Genomic DNA, 27,386 nt, shown 5'->3' on the forward strand with positions numbered 1-27,386 from the left:
ACCTCACTCCAATTAGAGTAATTTCCCCTTACAACTACCCTTTGTTTCCTTCCGGTCAGCCAGTTTTTTACCCAAATGAAAGTTTTCCCTCCTATATCAGCTAATTTGCTAAGTAGAGCAACATGCGGTACCTTATCGAAAGCCTTTTGAAAATCAATGTAAACAACATCTACAGGCTTCTTATTGTCCAAAGCCATGGTAACTTTGTCATAGAAATGTAATAAATTAGTTGCACAAGATTTGCCTTTCCTGAAACCATACTGAAAACTAGTCAATAGATTATTAGTCTCTAGAAAATTTACTATCTTAATTTTTATCAATTTTTTAAAAAATAATTTTTAATTTTGAAATAATAAAAATAATAGTTTTAATTTTGAAATAACTTTGTAGAATACATAGAAGTTAACATGCAAAATGCAGTATATTTTTTAAGATATCAATCATTTCAAGGTGAGGAAGTTCGATATATCAATGCTTGACTGTATACACTAGATTGGCAGGCTTGAAAACGTTCGGAAGGGGTCTACCAAAAGAAACCTAATAAAAATGACCGTATTCATTTCCTGATAAGCATACTTAATGAATTATTTTTTTTGCCTCTTTTTAAAAGTTATAATTCAACAGCATGTAAGTTCTGTGACAAAATTGCAACATTGTTTTTCTTTCCAAATTCATTTAGCTTGTTGATTACCTCAATGGGCCATATCAAACTCACTGATTTTGGTTTGTCTAAAGTTGGATTGATGAACTGTAAGTAATTGCATTATTCTTTTTGACCTAAACAATTTTTGGACTTTTTATTAAATTAATTTATAATTAGGTAATTCTATATCATCTTTGCATGCCTATTTGATATTTAAAAGAAAACAAATTAGAATTCAATCATACTTTAGTACAAATCTTCTTTGTTCATTTTTCATTTATAATTTGATATGATGCAAATTTGTTCTTTCTGGTTTATTATATTATTAATTTATTGTATTATAGTGGCTACAAATTTGTATGAGGGTTATGTTGACAGAGAAACTAAACAATTTACTGATAAGCAAGTATATGGTACTCCTGAGTACATAGCACCTGAAGTAATATTAAGGCAAGGCTATGGTTAGTATTTTTTGCAAATTTGAAAATATTTATAAAAAATAAAATTATATCAAGCTTTCTGACTATGCCTTGCATTTTTATTTTTACTTATTTTTACCTATATTGACAAATTGAATATTTTAGGTAAACCCGTTGATTGGTGGTCAATGGGAATCATTCTGTATGAGTTTTTGGTTGGTTGTGTTCCTTTTTTTGGTGAAACTCCTGAAGAACTTTTCGCTCATGTTATAAATGGTAAGTGAATCAAGGGAAATGCATGTTTTAATTTCAAGGGCTTTTATGCCTATAAATGTGGACATGAGTCTGTACACCAAAATACATTAAAACCCCTCTAATGCGGACACTAACGGGACAAATTTTTTTGTCCACAATAGAGGGGTGTCCGCAAGACAGGGGTTTAACAATGTTATTAGCGTTGGAATCAGGGAATAAAAAAATGTCTGTAAAAAAGGGGTGTCCGTTAGGAGGGGTTTTACTGTATATAACTTGTGAACTTTTGTACTAAGACTTTAAAAGAATTTATATTCACATGGTTAAAATTTCATAAAATTTTCTTGATGTAGCTAAATAAATTTCGTATAATTTTTAAAACAGTAAACTGATTATGCGAACATCCCACTGGTCTTCCAATAAAGAAAAAAAAAAAAGCTTAATTGTAAATGCATACAATTTTTTACATACAAAACCAAGCCCTTTTTAATTTGAGACACACAAATGATATTTTTATTTTGTCATTTTGATCAAGAACAAGTACTAGGATTAGCCAATTCAGAAAAAAAAAGTTTTTCTGTGCAACCCTTATGTTCAGATACTTATGCATATTGACAAAAAGCAATGAGAAAGACTACAGCATTCTCCAAATAATTGAAACACATTAATAGGGTTGAACCAAATTCTTGAATTCGTCAAAAATAACAAAATCCTTTTGAATTATAAAACAATTTTTCATTCATGTCAATAAAACTTAACATTAAGTACCACACTAAACGTAATTAGCTTAAAGTTTGTTATTTAAATTTATGATAAATATTTTATATGATTTGTTTTATGATATCTGTATCTAACGGTTTACATTTTAAGTTGTATATTGCACAAATTTTCCATTTTGTCTACTCAGATGAGATCGAATGGCCAGCTGAAAATGAGTGGCCTGCAACTGAAGATGCCAAAGAACTTATTTCTCTCCTCCTCCAACAAAGTCCAATGGATCGCTTAGGGACTGGTGGAGCACAAGAAGTAAAAGAGCATCAGTTTTTTGATGAAATAAATTGGAATGCACTGTTACGCCAGAAAGCAGAATTTGTTCCACAGCTTGATTCAGAAGATGATACTAGCTACTTTGATAGTAAGTTTTGGGCAAAAAATGTTTTTAGAATGCAAAATCAGAATTTCATTGCATGCTTCTGTTTTTCATCAGATGAAATTAAATTCAAGCGTTTGCGTGGTTGTTCTCTAAGTATATTTTCAGCAAACAATTTTTCATGCATAGTTCAAGAGTATGATATTTTCAAAAAAAAAAAAAAAAACAAACATACCCGATATTTTGATATATATATATATATATATATATATATATATATATAAGATGTTTTGTTCCGATATTTTCAATCATCACATAATAAAGTCTTCAAAATAGTAAATTCATCCTCAATTCACTCTTTATTTTCTTATATTAGTAAAATTAGAATTTCATCTATTATTTTATCCTAATATTTCATTTTACATTTTTATCAGTTTTAATTAAGTTTATTTAGCATTTGCTGTTTTTCATTTTTCTTCTTTTAGCTACTTTTACACAGTTATATGGTTCAGAAATAAAAAATATTCCTTTTATAGGTGCACAGTCATAAGACATTTTCTTCTTTTCTGACCAACATTTAAAATTTAACTATGCACTTTTAATATGAATTAAAATTGTTACATTACTAATAATTTTGTGAATATAAAAGAAAAATTAATATTTTATTACGTTCTTATATTTATGACATATTAGTACATCATAAAAATATAGTACATAACTTTTTGGTAGTTTTTAATAATAAATGTATTACTATGATATTACTAAATAATATTCCTATGATTAATATAGTTTTCATATTGAAAATACCAATTAAAAAAAATAAATATCAAAAATATCATGATTTTTTCAAAATAAATATCATATATATTTAATATATATCGACTAATATCTGTCGGCAAACCCTGTTTCAAATGTTCTGCTGCAAGCTTGCAATAAGTTTGTTACAGAACTTTGTTATAGTAGAATTAAGTGAAATGCAGTGAAACTTTGGTAAGTCAAACTTTGACGAGCTGAAAACTTCCATAAGCCAAATTGAATCGTTATTTCCGTCTAACTGAATGGAGAATTAATGTTGTTTATTTTTAATAAGCCAAATTTCGTCGAGTCGAAATATTCGATAAGCCAAATTTTATTTCATGACCATTTTTAGGTTTTCCTTTCTAACGTAACTTCATAAGTCAAAATCTTTTTTTTCCTCCTCCAAAAAGTCTGAACAAAAAGAAAAACCAGCACCATTGCATCAAAAATCGTCTAGACAAAGTGAATCTAATAAATCTGACATAAATTTACAAAATGAGTGAACATTTTACAAAAGAAAATGTACATGTGGCGACAGATCAGGGAGATCAGGGAAAAGTCAGGGAACTTAATTAATCAGGGAAAAGTCAGGGAAATATCAGGGAATTTTGAAAAAGTTACAAAAAATCAGGGAAAATTGATTTTATGAAGAAAAAAAATTTTTTTTTTTTGCTTTACAAAATTAAGTACTCTAATTCCCTATGGACTTTCCACCAATTATCTGTTCAAAAAAAAAGTGAAATAAATGAGGTGCAATTATACACTGCCGCATATTTGTGCATCTTTTTTCCTCAACGTCTAAAGTATTGAATCTTACTTATTAACCACAGTATGAACTTCATAAGATTGCTTCTGTGTCTGCTAGGTTGTTTATTTTACCTAGCGTGAAATTTCCTTTTACGCTTTCAATGCTACGTAAAATAAACAACCATACAGGCAAAGAGGAAGCCTTCATTAATGCCTTAGCTCCTTTGACTTTATTCCATTGTCTCGAAGTAATTAGAGTACTGTAATCACGATTTCAAGAGGAAATCTTTGGTTTTTGAATTAATACTATAAAAACTTTAAAGTTATTACTTCTTCGCGTTTTTAATTTAATTGCTAAAATTGAACTTGCAATAAAAAAACTTTGTTTTATGCCGTAATACTATTTGTTGTCACCGCAGATTATAAAGGTTTTCTTTTCTTCAGACTTAAATGATTCTTTAATTTTATAACCAAGTTGTATTCTTCTTTTATATATTTTAAAGTTAACTAACTGCTTTTTTTTTCTTCTTTTTTTTTCTTGCATTTCAAAGTTGTTTGTTACAAAAGCAATCTAAGATTTTTTTCGTTACATACTGAAATCATTTGAAATAGAGTTAACTTGTGTACTTAAGTAAATATCTTTATTTTTTTGTTGTTAAAATGCTGTATTCATTCATTAAAACCATCGTTCTTGATTAGAGAAGAGCTCCCTATGAATGGATGTCAAATGGTTTCATCTGTTTTGCATAAATATGTCAATTAGTTATATAAGAATAACTACATTACTTCTATTCCCTGTGGCAGAATTTTATTTTAGTTTCTGCGACAAATTTGAAGTGAAAAATGAACTAATGGACAAACTTAAGTGCAGTTCATTTCAAAAGTGAAAAATTCATTTATACGAAAACGAAAAGCATTAAAGCTCAGTATCAGGGCTGCCAACAGATTTTCAGTTTTTGCTAGGGGGGAAAAAGGGGGGTGACCTTGAGCTAAATGGTAATATATATTAACACCATGGTAACAGCAATAGGTAAGTGGAGAAAAAAATAAAATCTGACCAAAAGCAATGTAAATTATTATGCTAATTTATGTAATTCTAGTGTGAATTATTATGTTATAGTAGTGGTTGGAAGTAGCGCGCTACAAGTAGCGACGCCACTGTAGTAGCTACATTTTTGAGAAGTTTGTAGTGTAGCGCACCACTTTTTAAAAAAAGTAGTGTAGTGAGTAGTTAACTACAAAAAAATAGTAGTTTGTAGCGATTTCTGGAAACTACTTTCAAATAAACTGAAAAAAAAAATATCAATGTTCAAACGAATTTGACTGGCGCAAATTTTACACAAGTACATCAGCAGATGCAATGAGAAATAATACTAATAAAAACACGAGCTAACCTCAGGTATTTCATTTTGACACCATACCTGCTATCTGTTCGACGCCTTTAGTTTGTTTGTCGTCGTAATTTTTATATTTCACCAATATTTACATTGAAAAAAGCACTTATTTTGGTGAAAATGAAGATATTGGTGATTTCGCGAGTTGAAAATTTGGTGAATTTTACATGAGCAGACCGAAGATTGAAAAACAAAAATATTTTAGCGAGGCTTAAATTTTTGACAGTATTCACCAAATAAAAAGAAGCCACTGAAACTGTTATAGAAAAGGATGAAATTGAACTGTTCTGGAGGACTTACAATAAATGCGAGCATTACAGTGTATGAGAGTATGATAACAGATATTTTTCTTAGTGTCTTCTGATGAACTAATTTATCAATCTTTTTTTGTTCAATCCTCTTACGGTGTGTTTGTGTATTAGGGTGTCCCGCCCCCCAAAAAAATCGAAAGTTGATTTTTCAAGTCGCACACTTTCTTATATTTTATCCTTTTACGTCAAAAAAAAAAAAAAAAAAATCATATAATTTGAACAACGGCAACAAGTGCCGATTATGTCTGAAAGTGTGAACCAGCACTTGTGTAGTACTAGGTCAAATTGAAATAAAATGTTTTTCTTAGAAACTCAAAATTTCTGTTGATAAAACGTTGCTCCTATACCCCACATATGCACCACAAAAATATTTATTCAAAATAAAACCCATTTAGATATCCCACACGTGGCCCAACATTTATAATTTTCTTCAAAAAATTAAGTTTTTGATACATATTTTCAGATATGCAAGATTTTACGAAATTATGAAGCTGAAAAATATAAACAGTAAAGTAGAAAAGTAGAGAATTAGTGTTAAATAGAAATTTTTGTTTTCCTGCAATTTTTAAGTCTCCTACATAGTACTCAAAGATATGGATTTTTTTCAGGTTGAGTTAAATTTTTCATTTAAAATATATTATTTTTTTATTATTCGTTTGTAATTGTTGATCTGTAAATGTGTTCGCCAGTAATTTTTGAACTTGATATTCTATTTAAGTTTATATGTAATTTTTTGAAAGATAACTGAAAAAAAAATCAATTTTTTAAATAAAATTATAAATTTTAGGTCAAGTGTGGCATATTTAAATGTTTTTTAATTTAAATAAATGTTCTTGTGGTACATGTGGGGTGTTGGGTATAGGAGCAACGTTTTATTAATATAAATTTCTAAAAAAAGTTTTTTTTTTTCGATTTGGCCTAGCATACAAGTACTGTTTTACACTTTCAGGTGCAAGTCGACACGGGTAACCATTGTGCAAATTATATGAAACTTTTTATCCGACTTCAAAAAAGGAGGTTATGATTTCGTATTGCAACTTTTTATGTATGTTTTCGAATTATTCCAACACTACTGGACCGATTTGAAAAAAAAATAAAAATTTTTTGTGTGGAAGGGTATACTTTCCAGATGGTCCCATTGTAACTTGGTCTGGATCTGATATGGTGTCTCGGAGAAATCCAAGAAACTTTAAATTTCATACGTCACGGTCACGTGGTTTTGCTGTGATCGGTGTATTTTCACACCTAAGGTTTTGGCTTTCTCTTGAACGATATTTAATTCTCGCGGCACATGGATGATTAATTTTCGCAACGCTGCGCTGCCTGCTAATTTATTATTATAGGTGTTACTAATGTATTTATTACTGCGTATCAAAGCAGTAAATTAAATATATTTTGCTGCTTTAATAGTTGAATCAATTACCTTAATATTTTATTTACTAATAAGTAAATTTATTTAGGCACTAAGATATAATGTTCTTTATTTAATATTCCAGTTTTTAACTATATTTACTGTTTTCAATTGCGGGGGAATTGAATACAGACCACCCCTCCCCCACGATTTAATTTATATTCTTTAATAATATACATTATAACTGTGTATGATTTCTGAAGTTTGACCAATATTCTAGATTTACTATTTCATGATGCCGCCAGTTCAATTTGAAATTAGGGTTATATTAATTAGCGGGCTTCAAAAAAAAAAAAAAAAAAAAGAGGAGGTTCTGAACTCGTCGGATTTGTTTTTCCTTTGTACAATGTTCCATAAATACTCGAAGACACCTATACTCAGGGGCGTGCACAGGGAGGGGGGAGGGACACCTGTTGGCCCGGTCCCGAGCCTAAAGGGGGCCCAATATTTTTATAACTAAGGGTGAAATATAGGGTTAACAATATGGAGAGGGGTCCGGAAAAGACATTTATGATGGACTCCAAAATTTCTATGCACGCCCCTGCCTGTACCGATAAGGAAAATTCTTTTTTTGTTTGAAACGGTATACTTCCTCAGCGGTCGGTCTATTGGTCATCAAGTTCAGGTTTGATGAAATTGAGGGAACTCTTCAAATATCATACTCACATTTAAATCGATTTGTACTTTATTAACTTTGTATATCGTCTCACTTAGTGAACCGGTTTTTATGCTTTTTTTTTGTTGTTGTTTAGTGGTGGTTTTGTTTAGGGGTGGTCTAACTTAGGTTCCAAATCTTTGATTTACCCTATTAGTTCTTTAGGGAAAAGTTAAGGGTAAAACAATAAATTTCATGCAATTTCCCTCACAAGCGATTAAATATAAAACCCATTGATAAACAAAGGCCATAAAACAAAGGTATATACTTTTTTACCTATAGTTAAAGAAAGTACTAAAAAAATATATTATTAGGAGTAATGCTAATGAAAATTTTGAATTAAGGATTCTCTGAAGCAAACATAAAATTCATTCTAGTGGAATTTTTAAACTTCATCTATAGTGGGGCCATGTGAAGAAACATGCGACTTTTATCACGAGTTACATGACACGTATTGTGAAACATAAATTACAATTTACAATATTACAATTCTAAAATTTACAATTTTACAAATTTAAACTTAAAGCGATTTCGTTTCTTTATTTATTTATTTTTTTTAGTGACTCGTGCATTTGCTTGCGGAAAGCAAACTTTGATAAAGTTGAACAACTAATGATGAAGACAATTTTTTTTGTAATTAGTTAATTAGTTATGCATCTGCAAAAGCCTTTCTACACAGTCGTCGAAAGTCTCCGAGACGCTCGCCGTGTTATTTACACCACTAACAAGCAAAAAATAAATTACTTTTAAATAAAAAAAAAAAAAAAAAAAAAAACCCCGCCTTCAAAAAAAATAAAAATACCCAGGAACCAAAAAGCAAAAAATAACTGATTACACTTACATTCTATTTCCTACCCAAACATAGAAATGAAATTTATTTTACAATTCCAGTACAAAAATCAACTGAACTAAACACCGAATTATAAAATAAACACTGATTTAAATTGCTATACGATGAATTATTTTAAATACCTAACTAATTATATACGATCTCTTAATTTTTAATAACCTTTTGAAATCCAGGCCTCCTATAAACTACTACCTAACGTAACTGAGTAGGTTTAGTTTTAAAGACTAATTTCGCGTATAGTTAAATTAGTGTTTAATTCAGGATTCAGTGTGCTGTCTATTGCGTTATGTAGTTGTTTATAGGCGGCCCCGACTTCAAAAGGTTATTAAAAATTAAGAAATCGTATATAACTAGTTAGGTATTTAAAATAATTCACCGTATAGCAATTTAAATCGGTGTTTATTTTATAATTCCGTGTTTAGTTCAGTTGATTTTTGTACTGGAATTTCATTTAATTAAAATAAATTTCATTTCTATGTTTGGGTAGGAAATAGAATGTAAGTGTAATCAGTTATTTTTTGCTTTTTAGTTCTGGAGTATTTTTTGAAGGTGGTTTTTTTTTTTTTAAATTTAAAAGTAATTTATTTTCACGATTGTTTTTACACAAGAAGAAAAATACAAGAGTGTATGCAATTTGAAAAATTGACTTTCATTTTTTGAGGGACAACCTATTGTGTATGCTTTGTATTTACTTATTTTTTGGAAAGTAGCGAAGTAGCGACTACATTTCAGAAGTAGGTTGTAGTTGCTACATTTTGAAAAAAGTAGTTGTAGTTGTAGTTAACTACATTTGTAACAAAGTAGTTGTAGTTGTAGTTCGCTACAAAAAAATGTAGTTTTTCCAACCACTGTGTTATAGCAGTGTGTGATTGTTTAAACAGAGATGCCAGTCTCATATTTAAGTTTTCAGTCTTAGTCTCTTAGCACTTACTTATCTGTAGTTCTCAATACCAGAAAAATACAGATGCAACATGTATTCAATACTCAAAGAAATAAGATCCGAAGAAAAAATAATTTTCAATTAAAATATTCATTACAATTTGGTGCCCCCCCCCCCAAAAAAAAAAACTAAAACATGCAAATGTGATTTGAAAAAATAAATGAGGATCACCCCTCCTCCTCCCATAAAAAAAAACTAAATTAAAATATGCATTACAGTTTGAAAAAAAAAAAATTAAACATGCATGTGATTTGGAGGAAAAATGAATAAATAAAGGGCACCCTCCCGTAAAAAAAAGTAATATATGCAATACACAAGATTATAAACAAAGTATCCCCCTCTCAAAATAAATTTAATTAAAACACATATTTTAGTCAGAACAAATTGAAAATTCAACCACCCCCAGAAGAAAATAGGATTTTATTAAAATACTAAAGCAAAAAAGAAATCCCATCCTGGGATTGCCCCCTCCCCCCCTAAGGACAAGGGCTTACCCCCTTCAATATCGCGGAGACCCCCCCCAATGAAAAAAAATACCCCTCAAAACAACTCCCCCTCCTTACAAATTTTAATGTCTCAGTTTGCGCCATGACCCCCCCCCCCTCTCAGGTGGGCACCCACCAATGCCCTCTCCCTCATGTGAAAGAAAGAATTTAAATCAAGTACTGGAGCAAGCAAAAGTTCCCTTTCCATACGAAGAAAAAAGAATTTAATTAGAGTATGCATTCAGAAAAGAAAATCTATAACTCCTTCAAAGAGAGATTTTCATTCATTTAAACACCCCTATCTGAATAACTATTGGTCAGTCCAAAATAAAACACAATTTATCAAGTATTCCATCTGTTTTCTGTTGCTGCAACTTGCGACACCGCAAATGAGCAATTTTTTAAGGGCTTAAATTAATTTTTCAATGGAGGTGAAATAAAGCAAGTCAGCACAAGCCTTTCATACAAACAAACACAAACATGTGCGTCGCCACTTGCCAGCCTCTCTTCTTTGATCAACACAGGGTTGCTTTAAAACGCTCCACGTGGTGAGAAGTTCTGGTTGGAACTGGTTTCTATCCATGCCATACCTCCCGATCTCCGATGTTGCAGACTACCACAGTCATCAATGATCGCTCGATTTGGCGCTCGCCAAAGTTTTTTTTCTTTTATAAAATGTTGCAATTATTTTATTTTTTGTAGGAAATCAGGCCTTTTCCTTAATTCATAGTTCAGTTACATTTTTTACCGTGAAACGGCTATCCTTTGGTATTGTTCTGCAGAATGATTTTATTGCTGACCTTTTTTCCCTCCTTAGTGCAAAATCTTTCTGCACAAACTTTCTCTCATTCTGCGACAATGTCGCCGTTTCGGCAGCTTTCTGCCACGGGCTTCTATTCTTTCACTATTACTTGTTATTCTTGCAACAATTACTATACTGTTTGAAAACTTAGTTCAAAATAATTTCAATTACTTTTTAGTTCTATCATAAATACAATTAGTTTAATTCTTATGCTAAGTGGTTTCTGGAAGTAAAGTTTTTTTTTTTTAATTTTCTCTAATCTTTCCACGTAGAAAAATTTAATATACTGTTTTGTAGGGTTTTTTTTCCCCAAAAAATTGACTTGGTATGTTTTTTTAATCATTTTATTAAAAAGGTAGCATCTTTTTAAAATATTTCTTTAGTTCAACAACTTTACACAACTTAAAACGTTTAAAATACTGCATTTTATACAAACATACAATGGATTATTAAAACCCTTATTATTGGTATCATAAATCAGGGAAATTTGGTGAACTTAATCAGGGAAAAGTCAGGGAACTTTTTTTCACAGTTCCTGTCGCCACCCTGATGTACAATGTACATTGCATCAAATACATGGATTTTGTTACTGTTTATAGTGTAATTTTAGTCACTGAGTACCCTACTGATGAAGATATTTTGTCGTGCATAAAGGAAAATAGCGAAAGTGTTTCTGGGGTGAAAAAAAAAGGAGGAAGAACTTGAGACAGTGATAAAATTATCTTCTGTTCAAGGTATAAGAAGAGCAGCAGATTATTGCTTGTATTCATGGAATCCCGTTCGAATGTTCCAGATTCCTTGTTTGATGCATTAAAAGGATCCGAGAACTATTTAGTGAAGGAACAAATTTTTGTTCGGAAGCAATGTTTGATTACAGCTTTTTTTTTATAAAATAAATTCTTCTATTTCTTGGTAAGTAGAAACAGTTATAGTTCAGAATGAAAATTTAATTTTTTTCTACCCTATACAAACTCTGGAATTCATACAGTAATTATATTACATAGTAATTACTCTGTCAAATATATGTATATAATCTCTTTAGTACATAATTCTATCTATTTTTACTCACATTGAAATTTTAATGAGTTTCAGTGGTAGTATTTCATTTTATTCTATAGTTTTGTTTTCGCTTTCAATAATTCGAATTTTTGATAACTCGAATTTTTTTCGCTTTCCGTGCAACTTCGACTTATCAAATTTTCACTGTAGTAAAATATTTTCAGGATTTGCAGAGCCACCTGTCTAGCAGTATTTTGACTATGTTCTTAAACATATACTGTAAAAGTACTCTTTTTCGTAAAAATTTAAGCCTCAAAAAATGTTTTTTCTGCAGTGAATTTTTCAACTTTCCGTTCTGTTCATTATGATATGGGCAAAATTTTCATTTTCCAAAACTACCAATATCTTCATTTTAGCAAAAATTATTGCTCGCAAAAATGCCCCACATTTCCCTTATTAGCTTTGCAAGTAATGCTTATGCTAGATGAATTCAATTATTTCCAGGAAATATGTAGAAAAAAAGAATAGTAGTAAAACACTTTTTTTTCTTACAATATAATCAAATTTAAAGTATCTTGCTGGAGCATCCAGTAATTCAGCTACTTGATTAAATCACTACTTGTTGTATTCTTAATTAACTGTAATGAAATCTACCACTTTTCTTGTTTTTCTTTCTAGCTCGTACGGATAGATATAGTCATGAAGTTGATGATTCAGAAGATATGGATGATGCAGATGATAGTTCATTGTTTAGTAGTTTTTCATCATGCTCCCCTAGATTCCGAAAAGTCTATTCTCGTGTTGAAAAAGAATTGGAAGAAGAGCATATGTTACAGGTGATTTAGTATATCTCATCATTTCTTAATGCTGCACATGTAGTTAATGTGGAATTTGTTTAGTGTAGGAAAAAATTCTGTTAGGGTACGAACCTTTATTTTCAGTCTCTTTCCGCGTCGCAAGCGCGGCCACCTGGTAATACATTAGCAAGTTCAATTATAGAAATATATCATGTAAATGGAAACAGTTACATTTTAGATTGTTTGTACAATTAGAACGTACGTCAGAAATATAAATGAATAAATAAGTTTTACTGAAAAGCATAGCTTTTAGAAATGTAAATATCATCACACTAATAATATAAAGCTGTAGAGTTTTGTTAGTTTGAACGAGCTAATTTCAGAAACTATTGGTTCGGATTGAAAAATCCTTTTTGTGTTGAAGTCGAATTTATTGAGGAAGGCTATTGGTTATATAACATTACGTTATGACTAATAGGAGTGGAGCAGCAATAAATTAAAATCAAATTGATAATATTTTAGAACACATCATTTATTGCTTGATTAAGCCATAGCTCACATGTGATTATAGCTCAATCGGTAAGGCGCTGGCCAGTGATGCGACTGTCTCGAGATCGAATCCGGTTGCCGACGAGGAGAATATTAGCGTTCTGTTTTATTAAAGTTACCGATAATATCATGTAAATCTTTTAATCGAGGGTTTTCAATTAATTTTAATTGAAATTTTTTTTTGGTTTTCTTATTTATCGGAAAACATTGATGAACAAGGATGAGCAATTTTATATCATAGTGTGGCATACTTGAAATAGGTTTTTAATACATTGTTGTCTTATTAACGGGGGTGAAACCGCGATGCATAGCTAAAAGTAAATAAAGGATAGTGTCCTAAAAAGTGTTTCAGGAGTTACAAGGAACCCCTTTTTCTTTTCAAAATAGATGTGAGCTTGTGGATTTAAAAACTCCACTGCAGTCGATTGTCTCTGTTCACATTTTTTCTGTATTAAAAAGAAAGACTTCGTGACTTCAAAACATGGGCCTGGGAGGTTTTGCAAATTTATCATTTTATACTTATTTATTTATTAATTTTCATTCTTACTTTCAGGAAAAAATTTCAAACTTTATATTTTTTATAATATTTACATTATTAAAAGCTACGCTTTTTAGTAAAACTTTTATTTTTATATTTGTGCTGCATTTTCCTTGTAGCGTTATTAATATTATTTTTTAATTAATGCTGCGAGAAATTTTTAAATTATCATGAAATAAATTATTTTTGTGTTATGAATTTTTGTTGATCATTTTACAACCGTTGATATTTTTCATAGCTACGAACAATTTAAAATGTAATTGTTTTTATTCTAATGATTTATTTCTAAAATTGTTCATTGTGCTAGAAAGTGAAAAATGAAAGTGTTCATTTTTCATTTTCATTACTTTTAAATTTTGGTAATGTCCCTCCCACCCCCTCGCTGAAAAGCAACGACATTTGGATTACAAGCTTTATTTCATCGATTATGCCTTTTTCGAGTTCTAAAAATGATTTGTATTTCCTAATAGCTGTGTCACCCAACTTTGCTTGGTCTAACTCGAAAATAAAAGTTACGTCAAGTGACGAGTGTTTAACAAGCCAGGCTTGAACAAAGAAAAAAAAAATGTAAAATTCTTTGACAGATTGTGGAAAATTAACCAGAAAGGAAAAATTTTAGATCCCCAATTTCAGGAAAAGCCAGAATTTTATTTGTTCCTATTCAAAGGGGAAAAAATGACAACATATCTTTCTTCTTAATGATTTTCTTCACGTTACAAATTTCATTAAAAGCATTGTTCAACAATGACTGTTATCAACAATGGATTTCTAATTGAACGTTTACCTACAGTTTAGCATGAAATTAGTCAAGAACAGTTATAATTCAGGTTCTAATTATTTTGGTACATTGGAACAAATTTTATCTGATGCAGAAAATTAGGGGTTTCTATGGATATTTTATTTTAGTTTTTGCGAGCATTTTTTCTCCCTCATAGGAAAGAAAAACGCCTTTTTCCGATCCTAAAATTAAAATTTGTTCAGTTTGGTATGTTTTGTTTCTGGTGTTTGTAACCCCCCTCCCCCCTACGTTCCTTCTCGGGCCATTTGGTGCCCCTAAAGAACAGGGGCCATACGCCATGGCCTTTTCAGCAATAATCAGGCCCTGTATATAGGGAACATACACACATCTATATACATACATACATTTATTTTCTTTGTTTTATAAATATCCTTATGCCACAATTGAACATTAATTCTGTAATGATTTATAAAAATCTCAAACGAATTTAAACAGCTAGCAAATTTTTTTTTTATTTTTACGGAATTCCTCCTTTTTTCGCTGTAGAAAAACGTAAGAGCTTTCTTCCCTAATTGATCACTTCCGTATTGGAAAAATATTTATAACAAAACATTTCAGTCAATATTTTTTCGTCAATTTTGCAATCAACTATAATAAAATAGAAGATGTTCTACCAGATAATAGCAGCACGAGTTTTAACGTAACATCTCCTCTCTTCGCCGGAAAAAAAAAGACAAAAAGCTTTCTTCCTTAATTGACTGCTTTTGTATTCGAAAAATAGTTTCAACAAAATTCCAGTCACTTTTTTTTCCGCTAATATTGCAATCAACTATAATAAATTAGAAGTAAACTTGTTGTTCTATCACTAGATGGCAGCCCGAGTTTTTGTCGCGGAATTGGACTGAAATTATTGCCTCGTTTTTGTGGTTTGTTGAAAGTTTTTGTTTTGGGTTGTAAAATGGCTCAAAACATTTCCATACTTTCAAACTTTTTCATATGAGGCAATAGGCACAAAACTTTTTTTGCCATTTAACTGTTATTCCTGTGTTTTCCCAAATTTCTTAGTCAGTTTATTTCTACTTTTACAAACTCCCCAATTATTTTTGTTTTCTCTGAATCTACCCTTTGCATGTCAGTGATTTTGTGTTGACCATTATTTTCAGCACTTCTTTTCATGTGCAATTAAAAGGGTCTTACCACATAGTAGATGATGCTTGAGGCTTTGATAGTCTACTCTTGACTAGATAATACAGCTGTCACCACCATTTCTGTTTCAGAGCTCACAAAAACTAGATTTCAACTAAACACAAAATAATCCTAAGCTCAATTGAAAAACTGATGCAATGGTACCAAGAGCTTGTAGTGGTCTGATGCTGCCTGTAACAGACCACTAAATTTATAAAATTTGTATTACCGCTCAAAAATGAAATAATTTCCAGATGCATAATTAACACTTGATTGTACTATAATCATTATTTTCATTAATTAATTAGATTGACATTTATTTAAACTGATGACTTTTATGTTTTAGTAGTGGAAAAGTTAATTTGTTGTTGAGGGGATTTTTTCGTACAATAAAACTGGCTATGCAAGAAAAAGAAAAGACTGAGGACTGATAAAGTTGCTTCGACTCGTCATTGTGGACCAAAAGAATTTCTCAATCTTAATAATTATTTAATATTCAGGAGGCATTATGAAAGAAGTGGTTTTACTGTCTGTGAAACTATTTCTCTAAAAGATATGAAAACATAAAAGTTTGTCCTTTGCTTTTAAAGAGAAAGACTATATTAGTTAATTCAAAGAGTTTTTAAAATGGAAAAGTAGGTTATTAATGTAATGGTTATGATGTTGCTTTTTATTTGAGAGGCAAATCCCATAGTTGTATTCTTCATCCGCCAATGGGACTTAGAGGTTCGAAATTCAGCAAAATTGAGTTGATAACACTTGTTCCCACAAAAAACTAGGTATAGAGATAACTCTAATCTTAATTGGCAGGATTTCAATTAAAATTGACAAAGGTAAAAATGTGCAATTGCAAAATGAAAAATAGGGAAAATAAGGTTTACAACCACATTTGGGTATTCCTTAAGTAAAATTTCAGTTTATCCACATTCAAGATATGAGCTAAACAGGCTCCATTTTCTTTCACTGTAAAAAGGGTGATATTCTTTAGTGATTTCATATTTTATATGTGTAATTTCCAATTCAAATCTTTGCCTATCGACAACCTATTTGTCAATTAAGTACTCCATGTTTCATTGTTCTTAGTTGATTCCTTTTTAGTGAGAAAGTCCAGTTTTCCAATTTTTAGTTCTAGTCCTAATTAAAATGGCTTAAAGAAGCATTGTAATTTTTATACCAATAAAACAGTGGAAATATTTGTTTTCGTATTGAACTACTCCAAGTGAATAGTATGGATAATTTAGCCAGAATTTTTTTTTATCGTAAAATTTCAAGTTTTTATTATTTTTGGTATAATTTTCATTTGTTGATTGAAATAATGTGAGTTAATAATTTGCATTTTGTTTTAATTTTAGCATTCTAAAGAGGAATATCGGAAATCTTTCAGCAGATCGGATTCTAATAATTCTGATCATTCAGAAAGTCCTAATTCCTTAATGGGTAGCTTAGCCGAGACTCCAGAAGATATGGGTTCAAAAGATGTATTTTTACCTTTTGATGTGTGAGTTTATTTTAATTTTTATTCATTTACTTTTTAGAATTGCTGACAACTATTAATGCTGCCAGTAATATAAAGTGTAGGGAAGAAATTCAGAGGAAACAAAGTTTGTCAACTATATAAATTTTGGAAGAAATTTTGAAGGTGTAGTTTTGTCAAAACATAATTTTTTCCCAAAATATGTGGTTGAAGTTAGGTTTTATTAGAAGTTAGGTGTATTTTAAAAATTATGCAAAAAGTATTCTAATTAATACTATTTTTATTCACAATAGTTTATATTTCTACTTTTATTTTGATTGATATATTAAATCATTTTACCTTTCTTAATTTCGCTGACACTTTCCACATTTTAACTTTATTTTCAACTTTCCCATTTGGAAGGCAAAATTTTCTAAGTTTTCCCTTTCACTTTAGGCATGTGCTTTTCGAAATTTGAGCTGTTTCCAAAGCCAAGACCTTCTTCACAATGCATTGAGTCTCACACCAATAAGATCTTACTTTGTTTTTCTAAAAGTCACAGCATTGGCTGATAAATTGCTTTAAATAATGTCAACCTGGACTAGATGTTTGATCATAACTATAATTCAGTCACATATGTCTTCAAGGGACACATACTTACAGCTTTTGAAACACCAATTTACTTAAAAGTACAGGTTAAGAAATCCTGCAGTACCATACTTAATTTTGAAATTATTAAGTATTTGTGCTTTCGAAAAATGCTAAGTGTATAATCACCATATTTTATAGTTAGTGATTTACCTTTTCATATTATTTTTCTATAGAAATGGAAAGTCTTTGTCAACCAGCATGCTGAATTTAGACAGTGAGAAGCCATTTTCAAAGTTTTCTCATCTCATTCCTAAGGAAAGTTTGCCAAGGTTTTCAATCAGTTCAGAGTGTGATGTAATGCCTGAGGATCACAAGGAATTATCTCCTGTAGAAGAAACAGATGCTAAAGTCTCGCCGCAAGCCAACCAGCCTCCTACTTCTAGTCGCATGAGCGTTTCACCTGCTTCTCCAATGACTAAGCAGAGTACACGATCTGTAATTAAATCTGCTTCTGTGTCTGGCTTATCTCTGATCATCCCAGCAGGTTTGTTTTTATTAAAGTGCTTTGTTGTTTTAAATGAAATATTTTCTATAGGATTTCAATAAAAGCCAATATCAATTATAAATAAATATTGAAAATACTTGAAACAATCAGATTAAAAGTCAAATTGAATGATACAAAAATACAATTATTCCTCTCTTGCATAGTAATTAATTCGCTGATTTTTAAAAATGAAAATTTTAATGGATTTATGCATGATATGTACATTTTATCAGCATTTTCATACACACAAGAATTTAAAAGTTTTTTGAGCAAATAATTTTTATCACTGCTCAATCAAGGTGTTTGTTTGTCATTAGTGGATAAAAAGAATCCAATAAAATCTCTCGTATGCATTTTATTAAACCTCAATTCATAAGATTATGATTCTATTCTCGGCTCTGCCGAGAGAAAAGAGAGGACCCTTGTGAGTTTAGATGCCGACCCCTTCCCCCTTAAAACTTATAAAATTTATACTACTCCATTTTGAAGTCGGGCCACTTCAAGGACAAGGCCCCTAGTTCCCGACTAAGCTAACTTGGCCTCTCACCAGGTGTGTCTATTTTTCAATCCTAAAATGTAATGGTCAGAAATGTGGCATCTCACTCATATCAATGTGCTTAAAATATATTTGTGCTGAAACATTGAATTTATATTGATTTATGCTTTTAACTGTAAACACATTCAACTGTTGTAATAATTAAAGTAAAAAAAAAAAAAATCTTTTCATCCACTAATGACAAACCAACATCTTGATTGAGCAGTGATAAAAAAGTAATTTTTTTTTTTTCCACTTTAATCATATTGTAGCACAAAGCTTATATGATAATTTTTCATTCAATTGTTGTAATACTTGAACATTGAAATATCTGTGTCAGCGGGTATTGGCGTTGGGACCCGGAGATGCAGCTTAAGTTTTTCGACTTGACACAATTGCCGCACATCACGACTTGAAAGAATGGTAGTAAAAACTACTTGGCGCTGGTTTTTCTTCTCTGCATAGCAAAGTTTCCAACACTGTGGAGGGGTAGAGTACTAATGACAAGTACCAAGAACAAATATGCACTATATTGAAGCTCAATGCCATTGATATTTTCTCCAAAATCTCCTTTGTAACAAAGCTTTCTACAACACCTTTAAACTCAAACAATATTTGCTTGTTGTTTGTTGTTTACTTTCCATATTATGAGAGATAATTTCTGAACAATGTAGTTTTCTCTCTTTAATAATTTTTTTTTTCTAACTCTTTTGGTTGGTTGGTTAGTTATATTGGATTTTATGGCTCAAGAGCCTTCATATGCTATACTGTGCCAAACAATTGTTAGAAAGATGAAAAAAGGGTTCAAAAAAGTGAAATTGTTCAACGAGAGAAGGACACATAACTTCTAGAATTTTGAAAATCTTTGCTGAAGTAAACAGAATAACAAAGTTTTAAATTTTGACCAATATACCAAAGAAACTAACTGAAAAATAATTTTGTGAAACATAGAAAACATAAATAACAAAACAAGGATATAAAGGATATAAGGAAAGAAGACTAAATTAAAGAGACAAATCCAATCTCCTGAAGGAAGGGGAGCAATTTGGGAAATAACTCTTTTAATTTTATTTGTTTAATTACTTTTGGAACTGCGCAAAGGAGCTATCTGTATGCTCCCCATAAATAGGCTCATGATTTGAAGGGTTAATAGTAATTCTTTTGGTACAAATTTTAAAGAATTTTGAAATTGACTTTTGTCATTTCAATTCTTTTTTGCGAATTCAATTTTAATCAACATTTTGGCTTTATAATGTATGAAATTAAGCATATCGTTGCCTCAGAGCAACAGTAAGATATCTTAGTGTTGTTTCTGGAATTAGATATCTTACTGTTGCTCTGAGGCGACAATATGTAGAATACTATTTATAATTAATATGGTGAAATCCCGTTACAACAAACTTCAAGGGACTTCAAATTTGATTAGTTGTAATGGAAATCAATCAATGTGTGTAACGACAAGCAAACTGGAACTACACATTTATTTTGTTGAAATGTATGTTTTGTTGTTACAGGATTTCACTGCCTTTATATTTATAATTCAATATTATCAATTTGCATATCTTTCTCACTTTAGTATAATTCTGATTTGAAATGTATTAATTTTGTCTTTTTATTTTGATCTTATGCTTTTTGATGCATTGCTGATAGTAGTCAAACCATGTAAGTGATAAAAAATACCTCTTTGATTATTTTTTTTTTGTTATATTTTTTTTTTCAAATGTATAACTTTAAGAATAGAAGAGAAGGGGGTACAGCAGAGTTAAAAATTCAATTTGAGGATTAGAAAGAGGTTTTCTAAAATTATTTAGCTCCCAGAAAATTTTGTCAAAGCATTCAAAAAGAAGCATTTTTTGTACAAATCGCTGTTCTGAATTTGAAATGTCCACTATTCAGCTGGAATTGTATAGAGTGACCTATATTAAGGAACTGGGGTACCAAAAATTTCCGCTAAACAAAGGAGTCTGCACTATTCATGAGTAAAAACTGATAAACCAAGCAATTGGTAGGTGCGGGGATCTCTGTGGGTGTCAAATGTCAAATATATATGAGTAATCTGTAAATTAGGGTAGAAACAAATTATGTGTGTACTCAAAACAACTATTACAACAAAGATCCTCAGAAAACTTTCAAAGTTGTCATCAATCACCATCATGCAATACATGGCAAAATTTGGTATATAGTCGCTATTTGAATCTGACATTGAAATTTGTAGATTAGCATTGAGTTTTGTTAAATACTCGCAAATGAAATAAGCAAATCGAAATGCATGATCGCATGTGACTGTTTGAAAACATAATTCTTTGGGATTTTGATGGTTACTATCACTCAGTGTGCGATAGAACAGCTGAATCATTACATGATTCAGATCACATTAGCAAGCCACAATTTTCATGCAAAGTGTAATAACTCAGCTGTACTCACAGTTAAAATAGAATAATGTACACATGAATGTCATGGTTTTTGGTCACCAAAATTTAACAATGTGCTAGTGTTTAACATGATTTAGAAACAATGATAGTCTTATTTATTTAAACAAGTAGTTTCATTAGGATTTGTGTTTATCCTTAAATATGTAAAGTCATCCCTTTTTTCCATGCTTCTTATTTTTTTTTTTTTTAATGATAAACTTTTTTTTATTTTTGCCTGATGATCTTTTTTTTGTAAACTCGTTGTTTCTTGTATTACAAATGTTAAAATATTCCTCTTGTTTTAGATGAATTCGGCCCTCCTCCAATTGGTTCTCCCGGTGGTTCCAGCACGAGTTCCCGTGATGCATCCCCTAGCAGGGAATTAAGTCCACTTGTTGCTCAGTTGAAACCTCCAATAATTATAAGAAAAGGGGCAAGAGGTTATGGTTTTACTATTAGAGCCATCCGAGTTTATTATGGTGATTCTGATGTTTATACAGTTCATCATTTAATAATGGTAAGTTCTATAAAAGTAATGGGTGGGAAATTTAAGTTTGTTTCTCTAAAACAGGTAAAAAATGTTTTTTTTTTCACGAGTAAGATATGCAATTTTGAGCAAAAATGTTTCAACTCATTATTTTAATTTTTATTAAAAATTGAATTTCTTAACTTGGTAAGAGTTTTGATAGTTCTTAGGATCAAATCAAGTATGCAGTAAAAATGTAAACAAAAAAAAAACACACACACACACACAGACAAGTCTTATGGTTACAAGGAACCCCTTTTTCAATGCAAAAACTCTGAGCTGATAGATGTGAAAACATCAAACAAAAGACTTTGTTGAATGTCTTTCCTTACACCCAACGGTGGGCAGAGCCCTATGGTTTATGATATTTCTCTTTCAAATATTCCCTTTCTTATATAGGAGAGCCTAAACGTGTACTCTGGTACAGTTTGAAAGAGCATAAAAATTATATTAATCATGAAGAACTTGTGTGTTCTACAATTGTTCAGCATTGTTGCACTTCAGCTTATTTTTTTTATTTATTTTTTTTGTGCTAGTAATTGATCTTTGATATATGACTTTGATTTTTGGAAAGCTGATCATGCTAGGAAAAATTCTCATTTTCTGGTAAGCGATTTTTCCAGCACTGCATTTTCCAACACCTGAAAGCCATTTCCATAATTGTTGTAAGACACGAACATTTTTACCTGAGAAAAAATGTGATTGCCCTATCGGGGCGTGTAATGGTTATAAAGCGGGGATGGGCACTGGGCAGTCAAAAACGACGAATTTTCTGCAGAATTTCTGAAAATATCTTCAAATGTCTGAAGTAATGTTTACAGAGGTTGTGCACAGTTTTCATGCATTTCTTCAAATTAGTAGTAGATCTAAACTTCCCGTAAATGAAGCAAAATGTGGTTTAAAACTTTACATTTTCACATGAAAATGCTTTTGTGATGCTAATATTTTGTAGTTTTACAACATCATATCCTGGAATTATTAGCAGTTTTGAATAAATAAAGCTTAATTTTTTTCAGCTGTTATTATTTCTAATTTGAGGAAATCTGTAAATATTGTGCTGAAGAAGATATTAGCCAAAATCTTGCAAATTTCTGCTGAAAATTTTGCCTACCTGCCTACACTCAATAGTTTTGAAAAGTCCTGGCAGACTGATTGCTCAATGATCGACTAATAAGAGTGCTTTCTTCTCTGTGAAACTTTTCCTTGTACCTTACGACCAACATTTCTGTCTGTTTGTGTTTTTCTTTTTTTCCTATCCTTTTCTCCCTTGGGGAGAAAAATCGGAAAATGGAAGTTCAAAACTACATATGGAAAGCTGGATAAAATTTGGATCTTTATGTTATCTGTATTAATAATTTTTGATTGAAAAACTTTAAATGTACATCATTAAAAAAAAAATGTATCGTAGTATATTTCTTAGTTCTTATTTTGTATAGCACACAATTTCTTTGTGTAAATATAATACCTTCCATTTTTGGCTTTAGATATATTTTTGTCTTGAAAATGAATTTTTAACCTTAAATTAAGTATTCAGTAATATTCATTATTTGCAATATTCAGTGACTGTTGAATTTAAATTCATTTAATTATTTCTAAATTTTAGGCAGTTGAAAGCAACAGCCCTGCTTTTGAATCTGGATTGAGACCTGGAGATTTAATTACACATATCAATGGAGAACCCATTCAAGGGCTTTTGCATCATCAAGTTTTACATCTCATTTTATCAGGAGGGGATCGTATAAATATCCGAACTATCCCACTTGATAATACAACCATCAAATCGGGTGGGCGTAAAAGAAATCCAACGGCCATAAAAATGGCCCGAAGACCTTACTCTTGTCGACGCAAATCTGCTCAAGTGAAAAGAGACACCAACTCTGATAAGAAGCGCAGAGCATCTTTGCTCAGACGCTTGAGCAGTAAGCGAGCAAGTGCCGAGTTGCATCACTCTGTTTCAAGTTCTTCTCCTGTTTTAACTCCTAGTCGCAGCTTCCAGTCTCTCACACGAACTTTAAATGACAGCTTACCTGCTTCGCCTACTCGTACAAAAAGCCCCAGATCGCCGCCCACTACTAGACTTTGTTCACAGTCGGATTCTCCTCATTCCACTGGAAATTCATCTCAGAGCAGTTCTCCTAGTTCAAGTGTGCCCAACTCTCCAGCAAGCTCAACTCATCTTCCTCACTTTCCTCGCCCAAGCTCTCTTCATGGTCTTAAACATAAGCTGACACAATCATTCCATTCTCCTAGGAGAAAATCTGTTGGTCACATCCCTCTTTCACCATTGGCTCGTACTCCCTCACCTTCACCAATAACTTCTACTTCTCCGACTAGGTCACCATCTCCTCTTGCATTCCCCATTGGTCATCATCCATCAAATCCTCAACTTGCACAGACGCTTAAATCAACCTCAGTATTACCACTTTCTGCTACCATCTGTTCATCTGCCAAAAAATCTTTTATGAGGCCAAAAAGTGCTGAGCCAAGTTCTCCACTTTTGAGGAGGGCTTTATCTCCCGATCGTCTTCATCCCAAATCTGCTGAAGTCAAAGTAAAACGTGAATCTTTTTCAGGACAAGCCTCTCCCCTTGCTTTGGCTTCATCTCCGTCACCCCGTTCTCAGTACTTGTCTCATAGTGCATCGTCTAAATTGTGTCTGATGTCTCAAAGATCTACGCCCTATGGCTCTTCTGAAGGTGTTGGGAAAAGCCTTAATGATTTGTCAGATGCATCAGCTGAAAATTATGCATTTCAAGAGTATGATAATAGCTGTACAACTCCAAAATCTAGACTGGAAGGCAGGATAAGCCGATCAACTGTTTCACAGTTGCGTAAGAGAGGTGACAAGTCTGTTAAATCTTTGCTGACGCAGCAGTTATTTGCTGCTGAAGAGCAAGAATCTCATAAAGAAGGGACTTCAACTGTGAGTGATAACACAAGCAGCACTCTAAAAACTTTATCATCTACTCCTGATATTGAAATTACAAGTTGCTCCATGACAGCTGATTTAGAGCATGTTCATTCTCAGAAAGTCTCTGAATGCGATGTTTCGTGTTTGAAAAGAGTAAGGAGCGAGTCTGCTCCAGTTCCAGTTTCGGAATTTTTCTCAATTGTAAATAACACCGGTGAATCTGCAACAATTCCAGAAAAAGAATCTTCAAAGAAAGATGATGTTTCAGAAGCTGAGAGTTCTTTTAAAAAGTGCTCAGGCAGTGTAATAGATGCTGGAAATGTTAAAACTTTGTCAAGTGAGAAGGAACGTCCTACTGTGGGATCTAATCAGTCTGACTTTAAAACTGTAAATAAATCTGAAAAATCTCCAAAAGAAGCAATTCTAATTTCAGTTGATAAGGAAAAAAGTGAAAAACATTTCAGTGCTATCAAAACTCAAATTACAGAAACTATCGTAGAGAATCTAAGCGAAAAAATAACAGTAGAGAAACCTAAGCAATCTGCTGAAAAACCTGTAAACAGTGATAAATCTCATTTGTCTGGTGTTAACCTGCCTAAAGAAGATGTTAGTAACGCAAAAAATAAGTGTAGTGTCTCGTCAAACATTCAGAAAATGGGTGAAGAAACAAATATAACTAAGTCCAAAATCAATATATCGTCTTCAAACATAATTCAAACTACTATTAAAGAAGAATCAATCAAGTCTAAAGAAAAAATGCCATTTTCACCTGCAGGTGTCCCAAAGTGTTCCAACGAACAAGCAAATAAAGCCAAAGAAAAGGCTGCATCAGTTGCAAGTATTCACACAAATCCTCAAGAAGAAGTAACTAAGCCTAAAGAAAAGAATCCTGCACTGTTGGGTACTATTCAGTTGAAAAACGAGGAAGAAATTGTCAAAAAAGAGAACTCTACCATCAGTGATAAACCTACTGTTTTAACTTCAAGTGTTCAACTGACAGCTGAAGAGTCGAGCAAAATGAAAGACAGAAAAAGTGTTTCCTCATCAGTAAGTAGTCCATCATGCTCCAGTGATGAAATAAAAAGAACTCTAACAAAAAAGGGTTGTTCGGATAAATCTTCAGGTGCTTCAGATAGCTCCAAGAAAACTGAAGAAAAAGGCAAGACTTTTGTGTCATCTGTTGAAATAAAGCTGTCCAAGACAAAATCAGATTCAAAATCTGAGGCTAAATTTGTTGATTCTAAAAAAGAGCATAAAACAGATCATTCGAAAAAAGCAACTGATAATAAGAAATCTTAAAATGTAACTGTTGGGGAATTTGATGGATTTGGGATTTCATAAAGCAAAGTTATTAAATGCCAAATATTAAGCCAAATTTAATGTATTGTTTGCTTTCTGTAAAAGATGCTAGGCTATTTCTCTTCTAGATATTCTTCCACAGCTTGCTCTTAAGTGTATTGAGTAAAATTGTTGATATTTTGTTCATATATATGTAAGTACATAGGAGGATAAGTGTAATGGTATGTTTAGCTTTATGCGTAATAATGTACGAAGGATATGGTTCTGATTTTAGTGCATGCTTAAATTACAGTTAAGAATAGATGTTTTTAATGATTTCTTTTTTTAATTTATTCTTTTTTTTTTTGTAATATAAAATTTTAGCTCAGTTGCCAGGTCTATGATAGCACTGCTATTATTAGCTAGGTAAATTAAGTTAGTGAAAAAAAATGAAGATCATGTTGTGATATCCAGCTATTTCATGTGCTTTTAAATGATTTCAAAACTAAAAATCTATCTAATTTAATTATGGTTTTCTCTTTTAAGACTAATGTGTTAAGAATATTACTCTTTCCAAATTTCGGTAGATGTGTAAGCAAAATTTCTAAAGTCATTATAGAGCTACTTATGTTTTTAGAAATTATTCTCAGAATATAAAAAATTTTGTAGATTAACATTTCTTGTCATAATATTTGTTAATGAATCAAAAGTGGGAGTGGGGAGTAAAAGGGTTAGACTTAGTATTTGTAAGTTTCATAAAATATCTTGAGGGGGATGGGCATCTAAATTTGAGAAATAACTTTTATAAAAGTGAGTTTTATATGCAATGTACTTTAAGAATCAAATGTTAAAAATATCAAGTTTTTGATGCATTACAGTTGTATTTGCATGTAATTTTCCAGCTAATGCACAAAAATATCCTTTTCATATTTTTAAGAATTATTTTTATGCATATCATCATGACATAGATTCAATTGCTTTTCAAATAGCTATAAAACATTGCTTTATTTGTATATGTCACAATATATTAATGATAGCAGTCAATTCAGTTTTGTAGCATTTTTCTTTTGGTTCAAAATATGTAAAAAGCAACTTTCTATTTGAATCTGGATTTTCAAATCCAATTTATCTTACGGTTAAAATTGTGGCTTTAAAATCCTTCAAATATTAAGTATGTTTGATTGCTAGTGATACTGAAGTTATACTGGGCGATTCAAAAGTCATACAACCTGTTATAGAATATTTTATTTAAAAATACTGTATGTTTTAAATACAAATATTGACCTTGTTGACAGTACTATACTTTTTGGCATAGCACCCATTTTTATTTTCCATGCACACCGGTGTTTTTAGTAGTTATTCATTTGTAGCTTGGTCAAGGTGGATTTTCCCCATGATTAGGAATTTTTGCGGAATGCAAAATCTTTTCATGACTTAACATATGGGTTTTGGGGTAGAGCAAATTCTTGTTTTTTAACTACTAACATAATTTATGAGATGAAATGACTAGGCTTTATCTGTGTAAAGGACACA

At 31.2% G+C, this 27,386-nt stretch overlaps 1 protein-coding gene across 1 annotated transcript in view; it reads left to right on the plus strand.

Annotated features, from left to right (window-relative positions):
* The window catches only part of LOC129230252 (microtubule-associated serine/threonine-protein kinase 3-like), a 102,427-nt gene extending 76,553 nt beyond the window's left edge, over positions 1-25,874 (plus strand). Inside the window, exons 19-27 of the mRNA XM_054864653.1 lie at positions 680-750; positions 988-1,104; positions 1,228-1,338; positions 2,222-2,449; positions 12,475-12,632; positions 16,957-17,102; positions 17,882-18,192; positions 21,444-21,655; positions 23,268-25,874. Of these exons, the coding sequence (XP_054720628.1) occupies positions 680-750; positions 988-1,104; positions 1,228-1,338; positions 2,222-2,449; positions 12,475-12,632; positions 16,957-17,102; positions 17,882-18,192; positions 21,444-21,655; positions 23,268-25,874 (3,961 nt within the window). The remainder of the gene's footprint in view (positions 1-679; positions 751-987; positions 1,105-1,227; positions 1,339-2,221; positions 2,450-12,474; positions 12,633-16,956; positions 17,103-17,881; positions 18,193-21,443; positions 21,656-23,267) is intronic.
* The last annotated feature ends 1,512 nt before the right edge of the window (positions 25,875-27,386 follow it).

The sequence above is a fragment of the Uloborus diversus genome, chromosome 9, assembly GCF_026930045.1.
Source record: "Uloborus diversus isolate 005 chromosome 9, Udiv.v.3.1, whole genome shotgun sequence".
Classification (NCBI taxonomy): Eukaryota; Metazoa; Arthropoda; class Arachnida; order Araneae; family Uloboridae; genus Uloborus; species Uloborus diversus.